The 11,497-nt window shown below is 47.5% G+C and overlaps 1 protein-coding gene across 1 annotated transcript in view; it reads left to right on the top strand.

Annotated features, from left to right (window-relative positions):
• The first annotated feature begins 8,798 nt into the window (after positions 1-8,798).
• The window catches only part of LOC116990060 (BOLA class I histocompatibility antigen, alpha chain BL3-6-like), a 7,469-nt gene continuing 4,770 nt past the window's right edge, over positions 8,799-11,497 (top strand). Inside the window, exon 1 of the mRNA XM_033047587.1 lies at positions 8,799-8,825. Coding sequence (XP_032903478.1) covers positions 8,799-8,825 — 27 coding nt within the window. The remainder of the gene's footprint in view (positions 8,826-11,497) is intronic.

The following is an 11,497-nucleotide window of genomic DNA, read 5'->3' as shown; positions in this document are numbered from 1 at the left end:
AAGAAGGCGAATGGTATGTTAGCATTCATAGCTAAAGGATTTGAGTATACGAGCAGGGAGGTTCTACTGCAGTTGTACAGGGTCTTGGTGAGACCACACCTGGAGTATTGCGTATAGTTTTGGTCTCCTAATCTGAGGAAGGACATTCTTGCCATAGAGGGAGTACAGAGAAGGTTCACCAGACTGATTCCTGGGATGTCAGGACTTTCATATGAAGAAAGACTGGATAGACTCGGTTTGTACTTGCTAGAATTTAGAAGATTGATGGGGATCTTATAGAAACTTACAAAATTCTTAAGGGGTTGGACAGACTAGATGCAGGAAGATTGTTCCCGATGTTGGGGAAGTCCAGAACGAGGGGTCACAGTTTAAGGATAAGGGGGAAATCTTTTAGGACCGAGATGAGGAAAAAAATTTCACACAGAGAGTGGTGAATCTGTGGAATTCTCTGCCACAGAAGGTAGTTGAGGCCAGTTCATTGGCTATATTTAAGAGGGAGTTAGATGTGGTCCTTGTGGCTAAAGGGATCATGGGGTATGGAGAGAAGGCAGGTACAGGATACTGAGTTGGATGATCAGCCATGATCATATTGAATGGCGGTGCAGGCTCGAAGGGCCGAATGGCCTACTCCTGCACCTATTTTCTATGTTTCTATGTGTTCTCAGTAAACGGGTTCTGAATGTATAGAACCACGTTGCTGTGAATCTTGTGCATTCTTATTATGATGTTATCAGTCTACTGAAAGATCCTTCCATTGGTGAGTTGTGGCCTGTGTGGGGACACAGTCCTTATTTTTACAAACTATTTCATTGTGGACGTTGGATGTTTTCTCTGAAACTGTATCGCTACATGCTGAGAAAACTATATTCAGCACTCTCTTCACTCTACCTGCTGTACTTGTGCTTGGCTTGGCCGTATTTATGTATAGTATTACCTGATTAGATTGGACAGCATGCAAACACAATATTGTCACTGTTTCTCAGTACATGTGACAATAATAAGTGTGGGCACAGTAGTGCAGCTGGTAGAACCACTGGCTCACGGCTCCGGAGACTCGGGTTCGATTCTAACCAAGGCCACTGTTAGTGTGGAGTTTGCATGTTTTTCCTATGACAGTGTGTGTTTCCTCCCACATCCCTATGGCATGCTGGCATGAACATCAATTGCCCTCTATAAATGTGCTCCTAATATGCAGAACGTGAGATAACATAAAACTAGTGTGAGCGGGTGATCGATTGATGATTTGCATGGACTCGATGGGCCTCTGAACTCTGAATGCTAAAGTGTGAGAATAAGTCTCGTTTAATGTCGCAACGGTGTATTCTGTCAAAATGTGTTGACATTGTGTCCATCCAGAATCAAGAAGAGAATGCACCCGTGGGATTGAACAGTGGGAGAGGGACAATTGTTGTGAGTTAGCGCATTGTTTAGATGCCGCAGGGAATAAGTTACAGCAACAGGCTGGGGACCATTGTCAGGGCAAGTCGAGGATCACAGCCGGGTCTCCCTCCCTCCGTACAGGGTGCGGGTAGATCCGGCTCGTGGCCTGACAGCAACCCGCTGATCGGAGCGCCTCATCTCCGTCATGTGGTCTGCCTTTTAGCAGAGTGGGGGTGGTAACAGCTATGGGTGGAGGAAAACAGACAACACTTGATAATTCCATTATTTTTATTCATCACAGCTCCTCCAATGTCTTCGATGATGGAGCTCCTGGAAAGGTGTGATGATTCGCAGCTGCTGGATTTGACAAATCATTACCGCCAGAGGCTGGAAGAGGCGATTCAAGAGGCGGTGGAGAATGTCGTCTTCGTTCTAGCATACGAGAGATATTTTAGTGAGCAAGAGTACAAGGTAGGGAGAGGATTGGATGAGTGGGTAACTTCAGCTGATACTCAAATGTTTTCCTGCACAAATATTGTGGGCGGAAGGGTCCATTCTTGTGCTGTGCTGCTCTCTGTAATTACAACTCAGTACGGCACAGTCACAAAGAATATCCTGCACAGCAGTGGTGATCCACAAACTGGAGGGTGCAGGCTTGTGGGGAGATGGGAGAAATGTAGGTGGGATCTGGGGACAACAGGTTTACTTGGAGAGCAGGCCATATCTGGAACACAATGCCAGAGGAAGCTGGAAAAGCGGATAACATTAGGGATATCAAAGTACATTCAGACTGATGAGTGGATAGGAGGGGCTTACGGGGCTGTAGGCCAAATGCAGGCAAATGGCCCTGGCTTAGAATTGTAACTTGGTTGGCATGGACAATGTGGGCTGAATAGCCTGTCTCCCAGTGGTATATTGCTCTATCACTCTACCACTTAAGGCACTGTGACTCCAGTAAATCCATCGCCAAGGTTGGCCGAGGGTTCTGTTTCCGTGTTGTACAGCTCTATAACTACTTGTCCCCACGGCTCTTCACAGCGAGTCATCAAACGCACGAAGAGAGGAAGCCGTGCGGCCGGTTCCACACTTCTCCTCAACCTGGTGACTGAGAAAGAGCCGCAGGTCCGTAAACTGATATGGAAATGCTTCGTGAAAATGCACCACCTGCTCCCCAAACTGGAGGAGTTGCTGAAAGCAGTGGGGGAAGAAGGTACAGGACATGTTTCTATAGAGAATTTGTCCTTTTTGTCAAAATGCAACTCAAACTCATTCCATGAAATTATTCCAACAGGTTCTGATCTGATCGAATCGTTCAAAGCCATGAAGGTTTCCTGGGAACTACCTGCTCATCTGAAAGGTATTCAGTTGCATGTTTTGGCCAACTGCGGATTCGCCGTCCATCAATCAGCCCTTCCTATTTACCCCATCTTTATATCCACTCCTTGCAGACTAGGGACAATTTACAGATGTCCAATTAATCAACATCTTTGCGATGAGGGAGGAATGTAAAGGACTCGGAAATAACCCTTGCGGTTACAGGGAGAATTCCATTTCAAGCCGAGTGCAGGCCAGCAAATACATTTCATAGCATTTCAAGCAGAGTGCAGGCGAGCAAATTCAATTTCATAGCATTTCAACCTCCTAACAAATAATTTATTCCAAGTACATTACAGACTCACAGTTCAGTTGATTCACAGCTTAGAATCACAGTCATGGACTCTCCCTCGCGATCTTCCATCGTGACTGACTCACGTCCAGGCATCCTGGGTTTTATAGTCCTTCACCCCCCCCCCCCCCCTGGATGTGGCGTTACCTTCATTGTGGTGATTGACAGGCGAGAGGACCAATCAGCTGATCTCAAGATTTTTTAAACACTCATAACTTTTTTATTTTTCATCGATGGGGACAATTCTTGGGGCTGCCGCAACGGTGGAGAACTGTGAGTAAGATGGCCCAAAATTATAGAGATATAGGGTCGTGTTTTTCAAAATCAATATTTAGCGCAGTGGTTAAGATGAGACTTTTAGTTCGATAGATACAGTGCGGTAACGGGATCTGAGGTCTAATTTGTCCATAGCGACCAAAATGCCCCCATTTAAGCTCTCCCGGCCAGCCGCTACTTCCCAATATCCCTCTAACCCGTTACAATCCATGTATCTGTCCAAATATTATTTTACCAATTTATTTCTGCTTAGTCGACCAATACACAGCTATAACAATCAGATAATATTTAATCAATAACACATCAACTAATGAGTGTAACACTAATCATAATCGTAAAGCATAATATGGGCCAGTCAATAGTCAGAGATGCGGACAGTTGATTCTGCGGCAGGCAGGCAGGCAGCAGGTGAGACTCCAGGATGGTGTGTTGCCTCCCCTTGTTCCAGGGTCCAGGACGTCTCGAAGCAGCTGCACGACATGCTCAAGGGTGAAGTGGAGCAGCCGGAGGTTGTTGCACATGTTGGCACAAATGACATAGGTAGGAAGCAGAAGGAGGTAGGTTCTGCAAAACCACTTTATGGAATTGGGTCGAAGACTGAAAAGCAGGACCTGCAGGGTAGTGATCTCAGGATTACGTCCAATACCTCGTGCTAGTGAAGGTGTGAATAGGAAGAGAGGAAATGAATGTGTGGTTGAGGAATTGGTGCAGGGGGCAGGGAGTTAGATTTCTGGATCATTGGGATCTCATCTGGGGCAGGGGTGACCTGTACAAAAGGGACGGGTTGCACCTTAACTGGAGGGGGAGCAACATCCTAGTGGGAAGGTTTGCTAATGCTACTCGAGAGGGTTTAAACTAGATTGGCAGGGGGTGGGATCTCGTACGGGACAGAGGCGCGTGAGAGGCTAGAATTTGGTATGGAGGGTGGTGTGGGAGAGGTTAGTGGACAGAATAGGTTGGTGAAAGGCGGAGAGCGAGGAAGGAGGGTTGGTTTTAACTGCCCCTATTTTAATGCAAGGGGCCTGACAGGTAAGGCGGATAAGCTTGGGGCGTGGATAGGTACGAGCGACTGGGATGTTGTAGTGAAAAAGTTACTTTTATAACAACGTAACAGGTTCGCCTCTTAATAAACAGACAACACACAAACTGTTTGGTAGACCAGTTCAAAACTTTACTTATTATCAGCCGATGGAAGGGAGGGAGAACTCCAAGTCAAGTGAGCAATTACAGACACTTCACTGTCCTCAGTCCACTTCTCTGAACAACAGAATTACATTGTATTATACAGGGTTTTTTTTTGTCACCTTGGCACATTCCACAGACATTAGTCATGGTCAGAGGTACAGGAAAATAATTTCTACAGAATGCATCAACTCAAAGGCATCTGTCACATGGTACAAGATATATTAAAAACATTGGCCATTTGGTTAACGACATTTTATTTTATCAAATACATCAAAGAGATCTAGCTACTTCTCTGGTTCCTCTCTCAGCACCTCCTCCCTCATAAACATAGGACACTTGGTTTACGACATCTTACTTTTCCAATACATCAAAGAGATCTAGCTACTTCTCTGCTTCCTCTCTCGTCACTTGGGAGACAATGTTATAGTATTTATTATCTCACACACCGCAACCTGAGGCAAGCCTAATTTGAGACTAAATATAAGCTGTAAGCTAGCCCAGAAGCCAATTTAATATCTTCTTATATTTTTAACTTAATTCGGCTTATCAGTAGCCATGACTGAAACCTGGTCAATGTTCCGGGGTACAGGAGCTTCAGGAGAGACAGGGGTGAGGGAAAAAGAGGAGGGGGTTTCGTCCAGTGAGGCTATATGGTAGAGCTGAGGAACAAGAAAAGGATGATCACCTTGTTGGGGGTGTACTACAGACCCCCGAATAGTCAACGGGAATTAGAAGAACAAATGTGTCAGGAGATTGCAGACAGCTGCAGGTCAAATAAGGTCGTTGTATTAGGAACTTTTATCTTTCCCAATATAGGCTGGGTAAATCATAGTGTGAAGGGTATAATGGGATGCAATTAAATGGGGTGACAAATTGTGAGTATAATGATGGAGTTAAAGGGGAAGTGAGTAGGAATGAGAGGAATAGATCGGTTAGATGTGCAGAGTCTCTTGCCCAGAGTAGGGGAATCGAGGACCAGAGGACATTGGTTCAATGTGATGGGGAAAAGATTTAATAGGAATCCGAGGAGTAACTTTTTCACACAAAGGGTGGTGGGTGTATGATGTAGGTTGCGAGAGGAGGTAGTTGAGGCTGGGACTAACCCATCGTTTAAGAAACAGTTAAGGTAGGTGCATGGATAGGACAGGTTTGAAGGGATATGAAGCAAGCGCAGGCAAGTGGGACATTGTTGGCCGGTGTGGACAAGTTGGGCCGAATGGCCTGTTCCCGCACTGTATCATACTATGGCTATATTAGGATACTGTGAATGTGTTTTTCTTTGCGTGATGAATCTAATTTCAGGACCTCTTGTTTATCTCACCTGATAAAAGATGTTCAGCAGAAGCACATGGAGACTCTGCGGGCACAGACTGAAACACTGAGTGTGAACACCATCCTGATGAACGAGAAGGTTAAGGTTTTCCAGCTGCGTGATCGATACGCTGAGCTCACGGTCATCTCCACTGTTCGAGATCGGACACTGATGGAACATGAGCTGCTGGCAAGAGGCCGGGACCATGAAGAGTGGAGAGAGGAACATCTCAGGGGAGAGTTTGAAAAAATCCGAACTGATCAGTTATTCCAGAACATTTCTGCGAGCAAATCCAAATCTGGGAGTTCGTCTGCCGTGGCCGGAGTTCCGGGGATCGGAAAAACAACAATGGTGCAAAAGATTGTTCATGACTGGGCCACAGGGAAAATATTCCAACAATTCCAGTTTGTCTTCAGTTTCAAATTCTGGGATTTGAACACTATTAACTGTGGAATAACCCTGAGGGAACTGATTCTGCATCAGTATCCTTACTTTGGGAATATGCTAGGAGAGGTCTGGAAGAACCCAGAGGGATTGCTGTTTATATTCGACGGTCTGGATGAATTCAAGGGCGGAATCGATTTTGCTGACAGTCGGAGAGATACAGAACCTCAGCACCAGTGCCCAGATCCTGAATCCCGGTGTGAAGTGTCTGACATTGTGTACAGTTTAATCCAGCACAAGCTGCTCCCAGGGTGTTCAGTGCTAGTGACCACCCGCCCCACTGCGTTACATTTACTGGAAAAGGCAGAGATCAGTGTCCGGGCTGAAATCCTGGGATTTGATGGTGAGGAACGGAAGGAATATTTCACCAGGCATTTTGAAGATCAGTCGGTGGCAGCAGCTGTTTTCAAACATGTGAAGGAGAATGAGATCCTGTACACCATGAGCTACAATCCCTCCTACTGCTGGATCCTTGTACTGACACTGGGCCCCTTCTTCACACAAACACACTGGGACCCGCAGCAAGTTCCCAAGACCATCACACAACAATATTGCTACTTTATTTACAACATCCTAAAAAACCACAGCCGTGAGATTGAGAGCCTCCGTGAGGTGTTACTGAGGGTTGGTCAGATGGCCTTCACTGGAGTGGCTGAGAAGAACATTGTGTTCACAGATGAAGATTTGATCAAATACAATCTGCAGCGTTCCCAGTTCCTGTCCGGGTTCCTGATGGAACTTTTGGAGAGAGAGGATTCAGCCCGGAGCGTGGTGTACACCTTCCCGCACCTCACCATCCAAGAGTTTGTAGCCGCACGGGGATATCACGACACTCCTCATTGAAGCCCATGGCATGAAAGACGGGCGATTTGAAGTATTTCTCCGGGTTGTCGCTGGTCTCTCCTCCCCACGGGCAGCTTGGATCCTGGAGGAGTTTCTGGGTAAATTCCCTCATCAAACAATCTGCCGAGTGAGTGACTGGGTGAAGGGGGAGGTTAAACGTCAGATTAGAAATGCAGCCAGTGAGTTTGGTAAAAGGAGGCTCCTGAACACGATGCACTACCTGTTTGAGTCTCAGAGTCCTGTACTGGCTCAGCAGACACTGGGATCTGTGGAAACACTTTCATTCAATGGACTGGGACTGACCCCGATTGACTGTGCAGTCCTGTCTCATGCCATCAGGCTCTGTGATACAAACATCTAGATCTGGGGAGCTGCCGCATTCAGTGTGAAGGTCTCCAGCGGCTGGGACCGGCTCTGCACAAGTGTCAGGACTTGAGGTAACTGTCCGTTTGACGCTAACACTGAACTGTACAATTGTTTCACTATTTTGTTATTCCGTCCAGCACCCCTTCTATGGGGCCGAGCGGCCGTCACTGTGCACGGGGTGGGGGGGGGGCACCCCTCCTATTTTACCCTCCCTCCCCCGGATCACCGGTGGTCGAACCCTTCCCCCGGGTCACACGCACACGTTCCCCGCCCGCCTGCTGCCGTTCTCTGGACGGGGAACATTTCCCGGTCGGTCGGGGAATGAGAATAAATGGTGAAAGTCACCAAACACCACATCCACAATAATGTGCTGAGGTGTTTCCAGAAATATCTGTTTGGGGGAAGTTATCTATCCCAGACTCGCCGGGCGGCCGGGGTTTGTATCAGTTTGTTTCTTACTCTGTCTGTTTGTGTTTAGACTGGGAGACAACGACCTGGGAGATTCCGGAGTGAAACTGGTGTGTGCGGCTCTGAGGAACCCGGACTGTAAAATACAGGCACTGCGGTAAGTCCCAGACTGTGAGAGATTGTGTTTACACTCACTGGGTGTGTGACACTGAACATTAATATGATCAGCAATTGTGTCACTGATAAACACAGGGGATTTGCACCGTCTCCTGTATCTCTGTGTCCCTCACCCTCACTCTCTCTCATCTCCAGGCTGCAACGTGTTGGTCTCACAGATTCTGGAGCCGAGGATCTCGTCTCCACTCTCAGTACAAAGCCCTCACTGACAGATCTGTACCTGACACACAACTCCCTCACAGACCAATGTGTCCCCGCTCTCCGCGACCTCATACTGAACCTCCCGAGTCTGGGGCTGATCAGGTGAGTGTTTGTGTTCATGTTTAATGTGATCAAATATCAGTGGATCCATCCATCCATCCGCGTGATTCTGTTCTGTAAATGTTGTTGAAATATTAACCGCAGTCCCTGTTATTGACACTGTTGTTTCATCTGTTTATTTCCTCTTTATTCCTCCACTTGTTTCAGGCTGAGGGTGAATAAGTTCAGTGTGACTGGAAAGAAGGAACTGAGGTCGCTGCAGGAACCCAGACCCGGACTGAGAGTTGACGTGTGAACATCTCGTGGTGTAAACGTCACCGCCCTGGGGACCGGAATATTGTTGGCCGATTCCTCGCCCTCCCCTTTAAACGGCCGCCCTCCCCTTTAAACCCCAACGCTTCCCGGGCCGGCCGACCGGTGTCATCAGAGGCGACCCTGCCCGCTGTCACGTGACCCGGGTACGCGGCACTGCTGCTGATGATGCCGGATATCCGGTGCTGCCCTCCAGTGGGGGACGGGGGAATTGCAGCTGGGGGGGGTGGGGGGCGGGGACCTGCAGGATCCCGGATGTGACTTTATCATCGGCGGCCCCCGCTCTTGCTGCGGGTTGATGGTGACAACTGTATCTATTTGGCAGAGAAGATTAAAAATTACTCTGGTGGATTCCAGACCAGGGCATCGGAGATGTCCTCATTCTTCAGGGAACGGGGGTTCCCCTCTTCTACTATAGATGAGGCTCTAACCAGGGTCTCTTCTGTAACTCCGCTCTCACTCCCCAACCCCCCACTTGTAACAAGGGCAGAGTCCCCCTTGTCCTCACCTTCCACCCTACCAGCCGTCACATACAACAGATAATCCTCCGACATTTTCGCCACCTCCAACGGGATCCCACCACTGGCCACATCTTCCCATCTCCTCCCCTGTCTGCTTTCCGCAGAGACCGCTCTCTCCGTAGCTCCCTGGTCCCTTCCCACCCAAATCACCCCCTCCCCGAGCACTTTCCCTTGCAACCGCAGGAGATGCTACACTTGTCGCTTTACCTCCCCCCTCGACTCCATCCAAGGACCCAAGCAGTCTTTCCAGGTGCGGCAGAGGTTCACCTGCACCTCCTCCAACCTCATCTATTGCATCCGCTGCTCTAGATGTCAACTGCTCTACGGGATATTCTTTGTGACTGCGCTGTAATTATAGAGAGAAGTGTAGATTGGTTACTTCTTACTAAACAATTGTAGTGCTTGTTAGTAGAAGCTCCGCCTACTATGCGGTTCATATTATCAGAAGTCTGCTTAAGTAATTAGCAAAGATACTAGAAGGGAGCAAGATAGACCACTCCTGCAAATTCCAATGGACTGACGTGTAGTACGCAACGGAGCGGAACATCCGCCATTTTAGTAAACTCGACCCGGCTTTAGTTATGCCTCTCGCAGTGTAATCATCGTTGCGGGGGAACAAGTTGTGTTTACTATGTTTATAGTATCTTTGCTTGGTCACTATGTAATATTATGTTTATTGGTAATGAGTGTGAGTAGCTGCTAGTTACTGTAACACCATGCAGATGAATGCTGTGAGTGAGTGGACTTTAATAAACTTGTGTTGTACATTGACGTGAGTGCGACTCGACTCATTACAAGCAGGACAGCACAAGAATGGACCCTTCCGCCCACAATATTTGTGCATGAAAACATTTCTGTATCAGCTGAAGTTACCCACTCATCCAATCCTCTCCCTACCTTGTACTCTTGCTCACTGAAATATCTCTTGTATGCTAGAACGAAGACGACATTCTCCAACGCCTCTTGAATCGCCTCTTCCAGCCTCTGGCGTAATGAATCATCAAATCCAGCAGCTGCCAATCATCACACCTTTCCAGGAGCTCCATCATCGAAGACATTGGAGGAGCTGTGATGAATCAAAATCATGGAATTATCAAGTGTTGTCTGTTTTCCTCCACCCATAGCTGTCACCACCCCCACTCTGCTAAAAGGCAGACCACATGACGGAGATGAGGCGCTCCGATCAGCGGGTTGCTGTCAGGCCACGAGCCGGATCTACCCGCACCCTGCACGGAGGGAGGGAGGGAAGGAGACCCGGCTGTGATCCTCGACTTGCCCTGACAATGGTCCCCAGGCTGTTGCTGTAACTTATTCCCTGCGGCATCTAAACAATGCGCTAACTCACAACAATTGTCCCTCTCCCACTGTTCAATCCCACGGGTGCATTCTCTTCTTGATTCTGGATGGACACAATGTTCAAGTTCAAGTGAGTTTATTGTCATGTGTCCCTGTATAGGACAATGAAATTCTTGCTTTGCTTCAGCACACAGAACATAGTAGGCATTTACTACAAAACTGATCAGTGTGTCCATATACCGTAATATAAATATATACACACATGAATAAATAAACTGATAAAGTACAAATAACAGAAAATGTGTTCATAATAATCAGAGTTTTGTCCGAGCCAGGTTTAATAGCCTGATGGCTGTGGGGAAGTAGCTATTCCTGAACCTGGATGTTGCAGTCTTCAGGCTCCTGTACCTTCTACCTAAAGGTAGCAGGGAGATGAGTGTGGCCAGGATGGTGTTGGTCTTTGATGATACTGTCAGCCTTTTTGAGGCAGCGACACCTTTTGACAGAATACACCGTTGCGACATTAAACGCAACTTATTCTCACACTTTAGCTTTAGCATTCAGAGTTCAGAGGCACAGTATGCAAACAGGCCCTTCAGCCCCAGCGAGTCCATGCCAATCATCCAATCCATTACCTGCTCACACTAGTTTTATGTTATCTCACGTTCTGCATATTAGGGGCACATTTACAGAGGGCAATTGATGTTCATGCAGCAAGCCATAGGGATGTGGGAGGAACACACGCCGTCATAAGAAAAACATGCAAACTCCACACAAACAGTGGCCGTGGTTAGATTCGAACCCGAGTCTCCGGTGCCGTGAGCCAGCGGTTCTACCAGCTGCACTACTGTGCCCACACTTATATTGTCACATGTACTGAGGAAACTGTGACAATATTTTGTTTTGCATGCTGTCCAATCTAATCAGGTAATACTATACATAAATACCGCCAAGCCAAGCACAAGTTACAGCGGATGAGGAAGAGAGTGTAATGAACTATTAATATTGTTCATTGGCTCCTTTACCTATCCCCGCCCTATCTGAGGGGCA

The sequence above is a fragment of the Amblyraja radiata genome, chromosome 30 (genome assembly GCF_010909765.2).
Source record: "Amblyraja radiata isolate CabotCenter1 chromosome 30, sAmbRad1.1.pri, whole genome shotgun sequence".
Taxonomy (NCBI): domain Eukaryota; kingdom Metazoa; phylum Chordata; class Chondrichthyes; order Rajiformes; family Rajidae; genus Amblyraja; species Amblyraja radiata.
This window is presented reverse-complemented; position numbering and strand designations above follow the sequence as displayed.